This window comes from Oryctolagus cuniculus, chromosome 19, assembly GCF_964237555.1.
Source record: "Oryctolagus cuniculus chromosome 19, mOryCun1.1, whole genome shotgun sequence".
In the NCBI taxonomy this organism is placed as follows: Eukaryota; Metazoa; Chordata; class Mammalia; order Lagomorpha; family Leporidae; genus Oryctolagus; species Oryctolagus cuniculus.
In genome coordinates, this window is record NC_091450.1 from 19,135,624 (window position 1) to 19,154,403 (window position 18,780).

General features: G+C 52.5%; 1 protein-coding gene across 1 annotated transcript in view; it reads right to left on the bottom strand.

Moving 5' to 3' along the window:
* Nucleotides 1-18,780, bottom strand: part of MYH11 (myosin heavy chain 11) — a gene marked incomplete at its 3' end in the record, with an annotated part of 111,459 nt that overhangs the window by 90,049 nt on the left and 2,630 nt on the right. Inside the window, 1 exon segment of the mRNA NM_001082308.1 lies at nt 3,825-4,186. Coding sequence (NP_001075777.1) covers nt 3,825-4,169 — 345 coding nt within the window. The 5' untranslated portion in view covers nt 4,170-4,186.

Here is an 18,780-nt window from a genome sequence, read left to right on the forward strand (position 1 = left end):
CAATGCCAGAAACTAAGATTTTCTTTTTTCTGTTTCTCTCTTGCCACTACACACCCTCCCTTCTTAAAAAAAAAAAAAAAAATAGATATAGAAAATTAACTCAGTTTAAAAAAAAAAAAAACACTCTGTCTGAGCCAGCAGCTCACAGTCTCCAGCCTAGCACCTAGTAGGTGCTCAGGAAACCTTCCTAAAAGCTTAGAGTCCTTCCTGCTGTGCGCTGAAAACTGGTCCAACTCAAAGCCAGCGGCATGCCCAGCACTGTCCCCAGCTGCCCGGCCCTCAGCCATGATAAAATGTCAGCCTAAACTCTTAGCTGAGTACATTCTGGACCAATCGTGGGCGCTGACCTGGTGGGGGAGGGCAGCACGTGCTTTTGAGGGTCTAACAGAGAGCAGTCCCGTGTCCGCCCAGCAAGACTGCATGGACTCCCACTGCCCCGAAATCCTCCTGAGGCTGTCAGGCTCCCTGGCACCTACCCACGTGTGCTGGATTCACAGACTGGCATCAGGTCAGCTGTGGCTTGACCATCCAGCAGGCTCAGGGCAGCCCACAGCAGGGGAGGGAACACACGCTTTCACAGGCAGAAAGACCAGAGTCTGAAGCCAGCTCCCTCCTCAAGTGTGTGCCCTCTCTGCATTGGTCACCCTGGTCTGCAGTGCAGGATACCAGCTTCCCTATTACTGGTGTCACCAAGGAGCAAGTGGGCTGGGCAGGGCTCGGGACCACACCCAGAAAGAGTCAGGCCCACACATTCATCCGCATTCCCCAGTAAAATGCCAGGGACAGAGGCGGTCCCTGAAAAATTCTAGGCAGAGAAAAGCGCAGTCTACGACAGCATACGCGGGGGCAGGGAGCCTCGAGCCTGGCCTGAGAGCTACACCCCCAGCCCGCGTGCAAACCCAAGGACCTGTGGCACCCAGGCAAGTCACGGATGCCCCAAGTGTGCCCGACTAAAACAAGCAGACAGGCCCTCTGGCTTCTATGGGCGCTTCCAGATCCAAGAGGACAAGCGGTCGGCCAGGGCTTTCTCAAGGCCCCAGCCATGCAGGGGGCCTGCGGAACACAGAGGAAAATTCCCTCCCACTCTCCAAGGTCAAAGCCAGGTGTGGCCGGTTGCCTCTGCTGGGGACTTGGCATCACCGGCCACCGACCTGCTAACAGGAGCCCGTCATTCTATCATGAGGGGCTTATAGAGTAACTTCCTGTCCCCTTCTGTTCTCCGTCTTCTCCACCAAGCCCAATGGCGGGCACTAAGTGATGAAATTGACCAGAAAAGAACATGGCAGGAGCAGGCGCGTGGTCACAAGGCTGCTAGGGGTTTAATCTGATCTGTCCAGAGAAGCGTAAGCAGGAATTTAAAGCTTTGATTCAGGATTTAACTCCCTGTCAGAAGATGTTTTGCATCTTGGGACCTACCTAAGCCCCTCATTTTTTTCCTAATTTCTATTTTGAGCTCCAACCCTGTGTCGGAGGGCAACAGGTGAACCGGATACATGAGCCTGGCCCCAGCTTCCCGTCTCGATGGGAGACCTCAGCCCCAAGGAGCCCAAACGTGTCCTCAGAAATGTCCCAGGTATCAACATCCCCCTGGGGTCCATAATATTCCCCAACAAGGAAGGCCACGGACAAAAGGGATTCCCCCAGCTCAGTTAGGGAAATGAAGATGGAGTTGACCCCTCTGGGTCTCGGCTTGCTGACCTGTAAAATGGGACAAGCCTATTTAACATGGTGTTGACTAAATGAGTTAACGGTATGGTAATCAGGGCACAGTAGCAGGCTCGGAGGAGTTATTTCATAGGTCTGAGTCACTCACCGACCTACTTGGCTCTTAAAAAGCCATACAGGGGTCGGTGCTGTGGCCCAGCAAGTAAGCTGCCCTTTGCGACACCAGCATCTCCTATTGGAGTGTCAGATCTAGTCCTAGCTACTTTGCTTCCAATCCAGCTTGCTGCTCAAGTGCCTAGCAAGGCAGCAGGAAATGGACCAAGTGCTTGAATCCCTACTACCCATGTCGGAGACTCGGATGGAGTTTCTGGCTTCAGCCTGGCCCAGCCCTGGCTGTTAGGGCCATTTAGAGATTAAATCAGCAGATGGAAGATCTGTCTCCTCATCACTCTGCCTTTCAAATATTTTTTAAAAATCTTTCAAAAATAAATTTAAGATTTATTTGAAAGGCAGAGTTACAGAGAGGCAGAAGGAGAGAGAGAGAAAGGTCTTCTATCTGCTGGTTCACTCCTTAGCTGACCACAACAGCCAGAGCTGGGCCAATCCGAAGCCGGGAGCCAGGATCTTACTCCAGGTCTCCCACATGAGTGCAGGGGCCCAAGGACCTGGGCCATCTTCCACTGTTTCCCCAGGCCACAGAAAAGCTGGATCGGAAGTGGAGCATCTAGTCGAACCAGCACCCCTATGGGTTGCCGGCACTGCAGGCAGTTCACTCCTTAAGGAGAGTGAACAATGGCACAGTCCTGTGACAGACCGCACAGCCCTGCATGGGCACGCTGGGGGCCAAGATGGAGAAATGCCCAGCACCGACGCAGACTTGGGAACGAGGCAAAGTCGCTAGGGCCAGGCACGGCAGCCTCTCGATTGGCCAATACACTCCATTCTCAGCAAGTTCTCTGGGTAAGGACTGACTTCAGAGGGTGCTATGCGTCTCGGAGTTTGCCAGGTCTCCCATATGGGATGTGCCTCATTCTCCGGATTAGGAAAAAAATTAGTAGCCCGTGATTGGAGAAGGAAAGGGCTCCTTCTCTTGCGATAGGAAGGCAAGGCCCAAAGGACATGGTGATGGGGGCGGCAGCTGCCCTGATTTTGTGAAGGATCCCAGCACATCTTGGCTGTCGGGAACAGAAGTGCAGTTCAGGGACAGGAGGTTAACTTGCCCGACGGGGTAGGAGGTACTTTCAGAAATGAAAGGCAGACAAAGGCTGGGTTGTGGGACCTCCACCCCCATGTGACATCAGGGGTGACATTTATGTCCCTCTAGGGGCAATGGGGTGGGGAGCTGGTTCAAGCCATGAGAACCCGAGTCGCTGCTCTTCCCATCTTTCTGTCCAGGCCGTCCGACAGAACTGTGATGATGGAGCGTTCTAGACCTACGCTATCCAATACACCTGCTATCCACAGGTGGCTGTTGGGCACGTATGGCCAGCACAACTGAAAACAATGCATTTTTAAATGCTCAACAAGTGATTAAAATCTCAATGTAGTTGGCCCCAAGTGGCCAGCAGTTACCACATTGGATGGTACAGTTTTAGTTCTCTCCAACCAACACTGTCAACCCCGAGGTACCCAGGATGCCATCTGGGCGCTCCCACTGGGGACAGGAAAGGCCTCTGAGAAATCTGAGCAGATCCTCTTGTCTCCTGCCCACCAGGCTGCTGGGATGCACCAGCCCTTTTCCCAGGAGGCCATGGCGAGGAATGACATCATCAAGACCTGTTGAGTGTGTATCTCACTCCGTGGCACTCTGCCCATGAGGTTACTGTCAAAAGTTCATGGAAAATGAAACGAAAAGATAAGCTTGTTCGGGTGCCAAGAGCATTTCTGATATTTGCTACAGACCTGTTGTATTTGCTCACCGACTACACATCCCCTGTACCCGGCGACACCGATTGCTCCCATTGCAAAGACAGGAAGACTGAGGCTTCATGGGGGCAACATGGCTTGTTCTATGGAGACGAGAACCCATCCCCAGCATGCCATCTCATGCGATGGCACCTTCAGCCCCCAACCCCGAACTCCAAACAGATTTCTGAGCCCCTCCCTTCCGTACAGGTGCAGGTGGCCCGGAAAAGGGATCAGAGGCTGCAGATACTCACGTAGATGAGCCCAGAGAAGTACCTCTCCCTCAGGTTGTGCAGCACGGAAGCTTCGTTGAGACACGTCAGCTCCGCCATGTCTTCCACCTTGGAGAACTTGGGCGGGTTCATCTTCTGGATGTCATCCTTGCCCACCGTGACCTTCTTCCCATTCTCCACCAGCTCCACGACCACCTCATCCCCCTTCTCCTCCTTGATGCTGGCCGCCTCGAAGCCCTGCTTCTCCGAAGGGACCCACACCAGCCTCTTGGCCACCCAGTCGGCCTGGGCCACGGGGCTGTTGATGAAGTTCTTGTCCACAAAGAGGAACTTCTCATCGTCGCTGAGTTGGCCCTTCTGCGCCATGGTGCCTGGTTGGTCCCCTGCAGAATACGGCGACAGGGTCAGAATCGGGTGGAAACGGGCCTTAAAGACAGAGCAAGCTGTCCCCTAGCCACGTGGAGGGCTACAATCCACAGAAATGGCCCACAGATAAGCATGTTCCCAGCTGTGTCGTTTATGTTGTCAGAGAACAGAAACCCTGCAAAAGCCCTTGAGAAAAGGGTTTGCATTGGTGCCCATCATAGCAAAAACCAAGAAATAACCAGTATCCATCGACATAGGAGTGGATGTGTAATTGCTATTTTCACAGTGGCTAAGAAGCAAGAAGTGTAGACATGGGAAGACACCCATGCCTTACTGTTATTGCAAGAGTCAAAGGGAAGGCCTCCAGTGGTCAAGCACAGAACTACCATCCGATCCAGCAATTCCAGTCCTAGCGATAAACTCAACAGAAACAAAACTTGTACACACACGTTCACAGCAGCATGATTTAGAATAGCCCAGAAGTGCAAACAGCCAACATTCTCATGAATGGATAAAAGGACATATAAAAATGTGGTATATCCACGGGGTGGACTATTACTCAGTCATAAAAAGGAATGAAGTACTGATGCCTGCTATAATATGGCTGAGCCTTAGAAACATAATTATGCCGGGACTAGTACTGTGGCACAGTACGTTAAGCATCTGTCTGCAGTGCCAACATCCCATATGGGCATCGGTTCAAATCTCAGCTGCTCCACTTCCAATCCACTCCTGCTGTACCCACATGGGAGACCTGGAAGAAGCTCCCAACTCCTGGCTTCAGACCAGCCCAGCTCTGACCATTTGGGGAATGAACCAGCAGATGGAAGACCTCTCTCTGCCTATAACTCTGCCTCTTAAGTAAAAAATAAGTAAAACAAATGTTTAAAAAATAATAAAAATAAAAAAGAAACCTAATTATGCTAAGAAAAAGCAGCCACACACAAAGGACCACAGTGTACAATTCCATTTCTATGAAATACCCAGCAAATCCACAGAGACAGAAAGTGGATTGCAGACCTCCAGATGCCGGAGGGGAGTCAGAGGGGACAGTTAGGGCAGGTGCTGTGGCGCAGAACGTTAAGCTGCTGCTTGGATGCCCTCTTCCCACATCCGAGTGCCTGGTTCATGTCCTGGCTACTCTACTTCTGATCCAGCTTCCTGTTAATGTGCCTGGGAAAGCAGCAGATGATGGCTCAAGTGCTTGGGCCCCTGCACCCACGTGGGAGAACCAAATGGGGTTCCAGGCTCCCGGCTTCAGCCTGGCCCAGTCCCAGCAGTTGTGAGCATTTGAGGAGTGAACCACGGGATGGAAGATCTGTGTGTGTGTGTGTGTGTGTGTGTGTGTGTGTTTCTATCTCCCCCCTTCTGTTACTTTGCCTTTCAAATGAATAAACCTTCTTATAAAACAGGTGACAGTTAAAGGGTGTCTGGTCTGTTAAGGGGTGATAAAGGTACACTAGAATTTATTACAGTAATGGATACACCAATCTCTGAATATACTAAAAGCCACTCAATTGTATAATTTAAATAGGTAAACCGTATGGTACATAAATTCTATCTCAATTATACATTAAAAAAAAACAGAAGGGAGAACTGTGGAAGCGTGATGAAATAGCTCACTTTTTATTCACAATGATTTAGCATCACAGGGTGGGCAGTGTCCTAGGAGTTAAGACGCTGGTTAAGGTGCCAGCATCCCATAGTGGAACACCTGGCTTCGAAACCCATCTCCATCTCTTGACTGCAGCTTCTTGCTAGTGTGGACTCTGGAGGGTGGGGGTGGGGGTGGGGGTGGGGAGAGGGGCAGGCAGGGTGACGGCTCAAGTCATGGGGTTCCTGATGCCCTCACGGGAGACCTGGATGGAGTTCCTGCTCCTGGCTTCAGTCCAACCCAGTCCATTGGGAGCCGCCGGGAGGGGGTGTGAACCTCCCCACCTCTGCTTCTCAAATAAATAAAAATTGAAGGGGTGGGTGCTCGGCCCGGTGGTGAAGATGCCGGTTGGGACGCCTACATCCCACATCAGTGTTGTGTCCGAGTCCCAGCTCCACTCCCAGTCCCAGCTCCTGGGAGGCAGCAGGTGAGGGTGCAAGTCATTGGGTCCCTGCCACCCATGTAGGAGACTCGACTGAGTTCCAGGCTCCAGGCTTCAGCCTGGCCCAGCCCTGGCTCTTGTGGGTATTTGGGGAATGAACCAGCATACTGAAGATCTCTATCTCTCTGCCTTTCAAATAAATGAAAATGAAAAACACACACACACACACACACACACACACACAAAATAGAACACAACCTATGCTCACCCTTTGACCTGCAGTTTGATTTCTTGGCATTTAGCCTGGCAGAGGCACAGGTGCACACTGCAGCGCTGTGGGAGCAGCAGCACCCGCACGCAGCTGGGTGCCCGCCAGGGAGTGCCTTGTCAATCAGAACATCCACTCACCAGGACGCTGTAACCATGCAGGACTTCTATCGCACACAGAGCTCTCCAAGTGAACATACATATTCAAGTATGACAGACGCAGTGAAATTCTCCTACTCTGATTGTCAGCAAGTTTATGGAATTGTATATCTAGCACTATGATCAGTTCTGGCCCATTTCCATCACCCGAGAAAGTGTTTGTGGCCACCTTAGTCACTGCCCAGCTCCCAGCCCCGGCCCCTGGAAACCGCTCGTCTCCGTTCTGTCTCCAAAGGCTCACCTGTTTCAGATTTCATAGGATTAGAATCCTACAATAGGGACCTTTGGCCATGGAAAGATGTTTGTATTTTTAAATGAAAAACAACATGCCTATGTGGAATATTACTCAGCAATAAAAAGGAAAAAGCAATACAGACAAAGAGGCAAATGTGAAAAATGCTATGCTAAGTGCAAGAAGCCAGAGCCCAAAGATCAGGTGCAGTATGGTTCCAACGAGAAGGAAACCTTAACGGGCCCAGCTTTGGGGCAGGCACTGAAACAGCAGTTAAGTGCTACCCGGGACACCCGCCTCGTATCAGAGTGCCCATTTCCAGCGCTGATTAAAACTCTCACGAAAAAACCTTTCATATAACTTTATATTTACATATTTAAATGTGCCCATTTTTTTTTCAAAGTCTAGAAAACCTGAATAATAAAATGTTTACTACGGTTTTATCTGGTCCAATATGGGACAATTTGATAACCAATAAAAACAATAACATCAAGAGTTTAAAAAGATAAATATATTTAAATTCATGTGCTTATAAGGATTAAAAAGCTCTAAGCTATCCTTGCACGAGGCTGGGGAAACAACACAACAATTTGAAAACTGATAAAGAAAATATTCTGTTGTATACATAATATTAATATATTTATTATATATTTATATGATTTATATTAATATACTTATATATTACATATTAATTTATAATATTAATGATTTTGTTGTATATAATATTAATATAAATATAATTTCCTATAGAAAATATTGCTGAGGGTCCCTCAATAATTGCAAAGGAGAAGTCTGTCTCTGTGTAGGACTTCAGGTCCCTAACTGTTCTCTCAGCTGGGGGTCCCTCGGGGGACTGATTCTCCACCGTGTCATCCAGGTGAGTGCATGAGGATGTGGTGGGGGCAGCAAGCCCTGGGCCTGTCCAGTCTCCTGTTCTAGACCTCGGCACTGCCTGCGGGCACTGCCCCGCTGGGACTCTCACCTGGCTCCTCCAACCTGCGCCATCTCTCCCTGCTATGCCGCTGACACCCCTACGTCAGCACACAACAATCCCCAGCTCCTTTGAATTCACCAAGACGATGCCCCACAGGAAAGGACTAAACTTACAGCCTTTGCCTGGGCCCCCACAGCCAGACAGCCAGCCCCGGAGACAGGGACCTGTGCGTGACACAGGGTTTGAAAGAAAGGGGGTGGGGGAGGGGGCAGACACTCCAGTGCCTATTTCTCTCTCTCAAGGGTGAGAACAGCAACAACAAAAACCAGAAGCTCTGCTCCGAAGAGATGGTTATTTATTTATTTATTTATTTTTTGACAGGCAGAGTGGACAGTGGGAGAGAGAGAGAGAGAAACAGAGAGAAAGGTCTTCCTTTGCCGTTGGTTCACCCTCCAATGGCCGCCGCGGCCGGTGCACTGCGCTGATCTGAAGCCAGGAGCCAGGTGCTTCTCCTGGTCTCCCATGCGGGTGCAGGGCCCAAGCACCTGGGCCATCCTCCACTGCACTCCCAGTCCACAGCAGAGAGCTGGCCTGGAAGAGGGGCAACCGGGACAGAATCCAGCGCCCCGACCGAGACTAGAACCCGGTGTGCCGGCGCCGCTAGGTGGAGGATTAGCCTAGTGAGCTGCGGCGCCAGCCGAGATGGTTATTTCTCCCAGGAGACCTGACCTAGGTGCCGATTTGCTAGGAAGATGGACAGGCAGGTGTTTGGCACGGTAACTGAGATGCCACTGGGGATGCCTGCGTTCCAGATCAGAATGCCTGGGTTTGCACTCCAGCTCCGCTTCCGCTTCCAGTTCCTGCTAATGCCTGCCCTAGGAGGCAGCGGGCAATGGCTCAACTACTGGGATCCCTACCACCAATGTGGGAGACATGGATCTATTTCCTGATTCTCAGACGTAGCCTGGCCTCAGCCCTGGCTGTTGCAGGTATTTGCAGGAGTGAACCAGCGAATGGAAGACCTCTGTCTCTCCTTCTCTATGCCTTTTTTCCTTTCAAATAAACAAAGAGGGAAACATGAGTGAAGCATTCCCTAAATCTGAGTAATCACTCCATTCAAAAAGCAAAACAAAAAACTCTAAGGAGGGGCCGGCACTGTGGCGTAGTAGGTTAAACCTCTGCCTGTGATGCCAGCATCCCCTATGGGCATCGGTTCAAGTCTCAGCTGCTCCACTTCCAATGCAGCTCCCTGCCAGTGGCCTGGAAAAGGCAGTGAAAGACGGCCCAAGCATTCCCATGCCACCCACATGGGAGGCCCAGATGAAGCTCCTGGCTCCAGCCTAGCCCAGACCCAGCCATTGCAGCCATTTGAATCAGAGGGTGCAAGATTTCTCTCTGTCTCTAACTCTTTCCAATCAATAAAATAAATCTTTCATAAAATTAAAAATGTCAATAATGTAAGTAGAGTTAGAAGACAGTTTTATCTGAACTCACCCCTCTCCCGAAAACAGAATTACGAGATGAGCAGGAAAATGCAAACACTGCCTCCGTGTTTTCTCTCGGGGACATCACTATGCTCTTTGGCCTGAGGATGCTACGGCGGCTTTGCATACTTAGAGTCCTGGCCTTTCTGAGGTCCTGAGGAGGATTTACAAGGGAAACCAGACAGCCGGGGCTCACCGCCCACCATCAGGGCGGGGAGGAAGCAAACGGGGTCAAAGCGAAGCCAGCCTGGCCCTGGACTGAACGGTCACTGGGTGAGGGCTCCCCATGCGATGCCCCACTCTCTACTTCTGCAGGTGCCCGACAGTGCCCTCCGCAACAATAACCTAAGGGCACTTCCAAAAGCTCGTGGAGACACAGCGCTAAAGCCCAACTTTACTCCACTGCGAAAGTTTCTAAAATCCATGCCTAGCTTTTTTCATCCTGCACACACCCTGTTTCTGAAGACTGCCTGGATTATGACGTCAACCTGTGAGCCCCCCTTGTACTAGGAATGCATGCAGGTGTGGCATCGCCTCCCCCTGGGCCTCTGTCACATCCGGGATCCAGCTTTCTGCCCGCAGCAGTGCTGGGAGCTCAGAGCCAGCTGCACCTGCAGATACAGACACTGAGAGGAACAGACAGGTGAAGCAATCCCCCAGAGGTCACACAGCTAAGAGGTGGCAGAGCTGCCATCTAAACTCAAGTCTGTGGCATAACAAGTTGAGCCACTACCTGTGATGCCAGCATCCCATACGGGCGCTGGTTTGAGTCCCGGCTGCTCCACTTCTGATCCAGCTCCCTGCTAATGCGCCTGGGAAAGCAATGGAAGGTGGCCTGAGTGCTTGGGCCTCTGCACCCATGTGGGAGACCCAGGTAAAGCTTCTGGCTCCTGGCTTCAGCCTGGCCCAGCTATGGCTGTTGCAGCCATTTGGGGGGTGAACAGCAGATGGAAGATCTCTTTCTCTGTGCCCCTATCTCTAACTCTGCCTTCAAAGAAATAAATATTTTTAAAATCCTCTTTAAACTTGAGTCTGATTCTGGAGCCTCTCACCCAAGATGGATAGATCAGCTGGGTATCTGCCATGAATGAGAGGGCTGGGCAGAGGGAAGATGCCAGGTGGGCACCACATCGTCCATCAGCGCATGTCTGGGTTTGAAGCCGGGCTCCAGCTCCTGACTCCTGCTTCCTGCTGATGCAGACCCTGCTAATCACTGCTCAGGCAGTTGGCTCCCGGCTCTGACATGGAGACCTGCATTGAGCTCTTGGCTCCTGGTTTCAGTGTGGCCTAGTCTTGGCTGTCTTGGGCATTTGGGAAGTGACCCAGGGGTGGCTGCTCTCTCCGTCTCCATTCCTCCTGTACTTGGCGTTCATGCAAACAATGTGTCATCTCCCACAGGGTCTTGGTGTCACTCTCCCCACTCCCACAGAACAGTCTCACAGACACACTCCTGACTTGGGGGCAGGAGACACCACCAAGATGTGCCATGAGGTCCAAAACCAGCAAGACCAATCTATGGTGACAGAGACCAGAGGAGGGATGACCCTTAGGGACGCAGTGACTCGTGGGGTGGCATTCAGTTTCCTGGCCCGTGTGTTCCCACTGGGTACACTCACCGAGCTGCAGACCCACTGCCTATGAGCAAGACTGCCAAATGAAAGGTTTTGGTCTATTCTGGAAAACCATGCCTAAGAGGAATCTTCAAGAAGTTCATGAAAAATATGTGCTATGCAAGAACTATGCATGGACTTCAAAATTTTTTCCCTACCAAAATCAACTTATCATTAAGTTTTTCAAAATTAAATTTATTTGAGGGGCAGAGAGGCAACGAGAAAGACAGAGCTTCCACCCATGGGTTAACCCCCTACATACTTTCAAGGCCCAGAGCTGGAGCCAGGAATTCAAAACAGGCTTCCCAGGAGGGTGACAGGGACCCCGTTAGCTGGGCCGTCCCCTGCAGCTGCCCAGGCTGGGCATTTGTAGGGAGCAGGGTCAGAAGCTAGAGCTGGGGGTGGGATGCATATTAGGGGGAACTCAGGCATCTTATCTGCTAACGCCTAACGCCCATCCCCAAACTTATCTTTTAATTCCGTTTTCCCATGAGGTTTGTGAAGTCCTCTGTCCTTTGCTGGATATACAGTCACTTCATTTTTCTTGCCTTGTTTATCTGGAAATATGCTTAAAAATCCACCTCACATAGAATTTACCCCTTTCACTATTTGCACAGTGCAGGCGTGGCAAGTGTAGTTTAGCCTTTCTCACGCCATGCTCAGAAGTTGCCTTAAATGTCAGGAAAAAGCAGCACAAAACACAACCAAAAAATAAAGGGCCACATGGATCCCCACCGCCAGGCCCCCATCTAATCTAAGACTCGCAAACATAAACAAGTTCAAGTGCAAAGATTCGGTCTCTGTCCAAAAAAGGAGAGAGGCTCGCTGGCTCGCTCCCCACGGCTCGGAAGCCTCTGACAGTTACGACGTGTGAAGTCTGCTTTGGTCAAAGGCTTGAGGAGCTGGGGTTCATGCTAGAGCATTGTTTCCCAGAGTGGACTCCCGAGTCCCTGAAACATTTGGCAGCGGGGGGAGCAGGGAGGTAGAGAAGTTCCTACACACAGCTCTGCAGTCACACCCATTTGGAAGGGATGACACAGTGCCCACCCTCCATGCCATGAGGACATCCAAGTGAATCTGAGGCCCCCCCAAACGCCACGCGGCCACAGACCCATGCTTGAGAAAGCTCAGTGGGGCCAGCACACCAACAACCCAGGCTTCCCTGGGGAGCCACGGGTTCTGCATCAGTGGATCCAACCAATGCAGATGGGAAATATTTTTTAAAAGATCTCCTGTGTGCTGACCACGTAGACTTTTCCCACTCCCTCAATAATTTACTCCACAGCCAGCGCCACGGCTCACTAGGCTAATCCTCCACCTGCGGCACCAGCACACCGGGTTCTAGTCCCGGTCAGGGCACCGGGTTCTGTCCCAGTTGCTCCTCTTCCAGTCCAGCTCTCTGCTGTGGCCCGGGAGTGCAGTGGAGGATGGCTCAAGCACTGGGGCCCTGCACCCCATGGGAGACCAGGAGGAAGCGCCTGGCTCCTGGCTTCGGATTGGCGCAGTATGCCAGCGGTAGCAGCCATTTGGGAGGTGAACCAACGGAAAGAAGACCTTTCTCTCTGTCTCTAACTTTGCCTGTCCAAAAAAAAAAAAAAAAATTTTTTTTTACTCCAACAACTACTGAGACAGCATCCCACGGTACTGGGCCTGATAAGCAATCTGGAGAGGATGGTAAGTTACATGGAAACACTACAGCATTTTACAGAGGGACTGGCCCGTGCAGAAGGGGTCCTGGAACCATCTCACAGGTACCGGAGACAACTGGACTGCCCTGGGAATGATGATGGGCGGGGACAGGAAGGCAGACGGCGTCTGGTCAGGCCTCCAGAGAGGCACCCATGCCCATGGAGCCCAGCGCCAGCGCCAGCCCTGCCATGGCCGCTGCCCTCTCCTCATGAGGATGTCTCCCAACCTTGCCAGATGTCCCCTCATGGGGGCAAGAGGTTGGCCGAACGTTCCCGGTTGAGAATCCCAGCTTTGGCACACAAACAAGGGCCGTCTGGGACAAGGTGACGGAAGCTGAGGGCCATGGTCACCAGAGTGGCACATGAAGGCGCATGGGCAGACAGGTGGCCTGGGAGCGCAGCAGAGCAGAGACTGCCGTCCCAGAGGGGTTCCACTCAGCTCGCTCCCTCACTGCCCCCCCTCCGTCCTCCTCCTCCTCCTCTTCCTCCCACAGCCGGGGCCCAGCGGCAGCGCCGAGGGCCGAGAGGACATCTCAGGATTATCACCACACTGCCGGACACTGGCACGGGTCACCGTCCAGGCCGGCCCTGGAGTGCTTTGATCAAAGCCGAGGCGTCTGTCACCACCAGCGTTAGCAGCATCTGACGCCTCTGTGTGCCACAGCCACGGTGCCCGACCTGTCCTGGCTTCCTCACCAGGAGCTCACTGCTTCCCTCCTTGTGCACACACACGCCATGTTAGCTCTGGAAGACCACGGGGCCCTGGAACTCGCAGGCCGACTCCGGGAAGGTCGCTCTCCCCATCTCTGGGCCTTGCATTTCCCCTTTGGAAAAAGCCATGGTGGGCCGGCCTAGCTCTGTCACCTAAAGACACCTGTGATCCAAGACCAAAGGCTCGGGGCTGGCGCTGTGGCACAGCGGTTAAGCCACAGTCTGCAGGGCCGGCATTCCATATTGGACTCCAAATCAAGTCCCGGCTGTGCCACTTTTTTTTTTTAATTTTTATTTATTTATTTATTTGATAAGTAGAGTTACAGACAGAGAGAGACAGAGAGAAAGGTCTTCCTTCCGTTGGTTCACTCCCCAAATGGCCACTACGGCTGGCGAGCTGCGCCAATCCGAAGTCAGGAGCCAGGCACTTCCTCCTGGTCTCCCATGTGGGTGCAGGGACCCAAGTACTTGGGTCATCCTCCACTGCCTTCCCGGGCCACAGCAGAGAGCTGGCCTGGAAGAGGAGCAACTGGGACTAGAACCCGGTGCCCATATGGGATGCCAGCGCCACAGGCAGAGGATTAACCAAGTGTTCCACTTTCGATGCAGCTCCCTACTACTGTGCCTGGAAAAGCAGCCAAACATGGCCCAAGCTCCTGGGTCCCTGCACCCACATGGGTGACCCAGAAGAAGTTCCTGGCTTCAGCCTGACACAGCCCTGGCCAGTGTGGCCATTTGGGGAGTGAACCAGCTGATGAAAGATCTCTGTCTCTCCTTCTCTCTCTTATTCCACCTTTCAAATAAATTAATAAATCTTAAAAAAAAAAAAAGACCCAAATGTTTGACCCTGGGCTGAGGAAGTTGGCCCAGCTGCTTTCAATCCTTTTACCACCAGTTTTATTGACCCCAGAGGAACTCGGGGACCACAGAGCTCACGCTCTCTCCACCTCAGCACGGAGGACAAATGGACTAAGCCCCTCAGCACCCACGGAATTTGCACACCCTCCGGCCCAGTCCACAGCGGCCCTGCCAGAGCCCCTGGTGGAGACGCTGGCACAGACAGACAAATCCCAAGGCCACTGAGCAGCCGGTGAGTGAGCTCCTGGGGCACCACAAACCTGTGGGCAGGTGCTCTGCTGGGGGAAGACACCAAACTGTGCAGGAGGGAAAGGGTCCAGACACACTAAGCTCATAGGTTCTCCAGCCCCCAGCCCGCCCCGGGAGGCCGTCTGGACTCTGAATCTGCTGTCATTAACAGTCGCTGTATTTATCAGACAGTTTACCACTTACACCAACTCACGGTGTCCCACCAGGGTTCCAGGAGGTGGCACTGTCATCCCCATTTTCTTGCTCTAACTACCAAGGTCCTGAAAGGTAAACCACAGGCCCTTGCTTGTAAAAACTGGAGTCACGATTTGAACCCGGATCTGTCCAACACCCAGTTTACTCTTCACAGAAAGTAGCTTTCTTGCTCTGGGGCCCTGTCCCCGCTGCACCTGCCCCCGACATCCACACCTTTCTCGCCACATCCCAAGGGTGCGGTCCCCAGGAAGCCGGACCTCAAGAATGCACCTGCTGCTTCACTATTGCCAGGTAACACCTGCCTGCCTCCTTGGAAGACGGCTCGTTTTCCAGGTAACTCCAGAAGCAGATTCGTTCACTCAGTAACCTCGATCATCTTTCCTCCTAACCAAGAGGCCTTGGACATTAAGAGTTACAGCCGCCCCAGTGGCAGAAGCTTCTGGAAGACAGAAGACTGCTCTTTGCGGCCTTAAGAGCCCCACTGTGTTTGGAGTCTTGCACCTTCCACCCGGCACAGCGTAAGCTAAGTGCAGCTCACACCATGGCCGGGACCGTCGCAGGCTGGACTCGGCCACCTCTTCCGAGGACCGCGCAGCGACAGCTGTCAATTTTTGATGTGCAAGACTTCACCTTAGCAATCGCCATCGGCAACTTCACAGTATGGGACAAAAATCCACATTCAAGGTGAGCACCCCTCACGTGGAAATCTGAAATCCGCAACGCTCCAAAACCCAAAACTTTCTGAGGGCCAAGAGGACACCAGGAGTGGAAACTTCCACCCCCGACCTCCCGTGACCCACTGCACTTAAATGCAGGCACACCGGAGGCATGGTACAAAGTGGCTTTCAGGAGTGTGGAAAAGGCAGGATGAAACACAGATGGATTCCTTCTTTCGATTCGGGTCCCTTCCCAAAGATGTCTCATTACAAGGAGAGTCAGAAAGTTTATGGAAAACCTGTATTAATTTGTAATTCCTTTTTCCATGAAATTTTCTTCAACTACCTTCTTGTGTCCATGTTCTAAACCCTCTCCCTCCTAAAGTCTGAAACGTGAAACACTCTCATCCAAGATTTTCAGGTAAGGGATATTTGACTTGCGCAAGGACATATTCTGAAGCAAGACTTGTGAGAGGGGCCAGAGCTGTGGTGTAGTGGGTAAAGCCGCCACCTGCAGTGCTGGCATCCCATATGGGCACCGGTTCGAGTCCCGGCTGCTCCACTTCTGATCCAGCTCTCTGCTGTGGCCTGGGAAAGCAGTGGAAGATGGCCCTAGTGCTTGGGCCCCTGCACGGGCATGTGAGATCTGGAAGAAGCTCCTGGCTCCTGGCTTCAGATTGGCACAGCTCCAGCCATTGTGGCCAACTGGGGAGTGAACCAGTGGATGCAAGACTTCTCTCTCTCTCTCTGCCTCTCTGTAACTCTGTCTTTCAAATAAATAAATAAATCTTAAAAAAAAAAAAAGACTTGTGAAAAATTATGGCATGCACTGCTTTGTTTCAGAAAGGGGTTAAGCACCATGTTGTACGTCCATGTGACAGAGGGCTGGGAAGCAGACAAGAAAAAAGGTAGTCGGTGCCGCGGCTCACTAGGCTAATCCTCCACCTAGCGGCGCCGGCACACCGGGTTCTAGTCCCGGTCGGGGTGCTGGATTCTTTCCCGGTTGCCCCTCTTCCAGTCCAGCTCTCTGCTGTAGCCTGGGAGGGGCTGTAGCCCAGGAGGGCAGTGGATGATGGCCCAAGTGCTTGGGCCCTGCACCCGCATGGGAGACCAAGAGAAGCACCTGGCTCCTGGCTTCGGATCGGCGCAGCGCTGGCCATAGTGGCCATTTGGAGGGTGAACCAATGGAAGAAAGACCTTTCTCTGTCTCTAACTCTGCCTGTCAAAAAAAAAAAAAAGGCTAACATACGTTGACACAGAAGGGAGCGGAAGGCATGTAATGGAGTGGAAGAACCCAGTTCCCAGGATGGCAACAATTGGGCTAAACAGGAAGATTTCATTCAGAAAAAAAATCACCAAGATTGTAAGAGCATGAGGGGCCTGCACACATTCATGGAAAACAGAAGTGAAAACTGACCTGCTGCTGCTCCAAAAAATGTTGAAGCCCCTGGACATTTTCACACAATGCATTGCCATGAACTGAAGACTCAACACGCATGGATCTCAGTTAGCACTGAAATCTACCTAGTGGGGCAGGCGTCTGGCTTAGCGGTTACAGCACCTGCAGGACCAAGGTTCGATACCCAGCTCCTGCCCCTGACTCCAGCTGCCCGATAAGCAGAGCCTGGGAGGCAGTGGTGATGGCTCGGGGCGCTGGGTCCCTGCCACCCACGTGGGAGACCCAGATTGAGTTGCCAGCTCTCAGTTTTGGTCTCAGCACAGCCAGGACTTGGGAGGCATTTTAGGGAGTGAACCAGTGGATGGCAGCCTCCCTCTCTCTTTCTCTTTCTCCCTCTCTCTCTCTCTCCCCTGTTTCTCAAAGAAAAAAAAAAATTTTAAACAATCTTTTCACTCCATTTCCCACCAACTTCTTGAAACCCTCAGACTAATGGCGATCGTGGGTGGCGATGCGGAGGAGGGGAGCAGGTGGGGAGTGAGTCTCCATCCAAGCGGGCAATGCCTCCGGCGGCCCCCAGTGGCCTGAGACCCTGGGCCCCATGGACATTCTGCATTATCTACTGTTTCCCCAGGGGAGGGGGTCCTGGGCAGCGCTGGCCCTTGGTATCTGAGTGCAGTTGGTTGCAGGATCCCCAGAGGATACCAAACCCTGCCAGGTGCTCACGTCCCTTTCAGGAAAAGGGGCAGGATGTGCAGGGAGCCACAGCTGTTTTAATCACAGATGTGCAACTCACAGGGTACAGGGCCAACTGTGCCCTGAACACAGCCAGGCCAAGCGTGCATGAGGGAGCCGTAGGTCCCAGGGCCCTTTCCCGGTGACCTTGACGAGGGCTGCTCCTCGGAGAGGCAGGTCAGATACCTCCACGCCTTCTTGCTCCCCCCTCCCCAACACACACACTGGAGCTCCTTGCAATGCCCACCCGGCCTGCCCTCAGCCCTCTCCTTCCTCCTTCCTGTGGCCATGGTCACTTAAGGTCAAGGGCAGAGGGTGGAGCCCCTGGAGGTGAAAGGCCCACTAGGCCAGCCAACCAAATGGCTCCTGGGCAGATGTGCCCCTCCAGGTACGAGGGGGACCCACACGGATCCCAGATGTTATCAAAACCACAGGGAAAGATGCCTGGATGCAACTGAGCACAACTTTCTCAGCCTTGCTTAGAGCCCAGGTGTTGTAGGCTGGCATACAGGATAATTAGGTCTGCGAGCTGGAAGACCACGCCCTCATGCCCCTATCTGGCCACACCCGCGCGCCCACCTGCCAATCAGACTAATTAGCCACTCCCCTTTGGAAGTGGATTAAAGGCCTGGGACTTGGTGGGCCCAGCCTCGTGGCCTTTGCTGCCTTGCACCTCCCGGGCGCGCGGCCTTCGGGACACCCGCCCCATGCTTCCAGCCTGCGTGCTCCTTCACATGGCTGGCTCCTGATGCTCGCTGTGAATCCAGATTCTCTTTCTTAGACAGGGCCCTCACTCTAAGAGGCATTTCTCTCATTAAATAAAAAGCTTAAAATTTATCATGCTGCCTCATTTATTTGTGCCAGTATCCAGAATCCTTCTCTGAATATTAGGCAAGAACCCACAGCTTATTAATATTGCGAATTTATTAACATAAATGGCACGGCCGGCGCCGCGGCTCACTAGGCTAATCCTCTGCCTGTGGTGCCGGCACCCCAGGGTTCTAGTCCCGGTCAGGGCGCCAGGTTCTAGTCCTAGTTGCTCCTCTTCCAGTCCAGCTATTTGCTGTGGCCCAGGAGGGCAGTGGAGGATGGCCCAAGTGCTTGGGCCCTGCACCCCATGGGAGACCAGGAGGAAGCACCTGGCTCCTGGCTTGGGATCGGTGCAGCGTGCTGGCCGTAGTGGCCATCTGGGGAGTGAACCAACCGAAGGAAGACCTTTCTCTCTGTCTCTTACTGTCTAACTCTGTGTGTCCAAAAAAAAAAAAAAAAAAAAAAGGCATCGCATACTCCGGTATTACAGGTAGGGACTGGGCTAGGAAAAGAGAGGACTCTAAAGTCAAATTGGGAACAAGTCTCTCCTTTGTGCAGAGGTCACCCAAGAGCCTGTCTGGTTCCACCGAG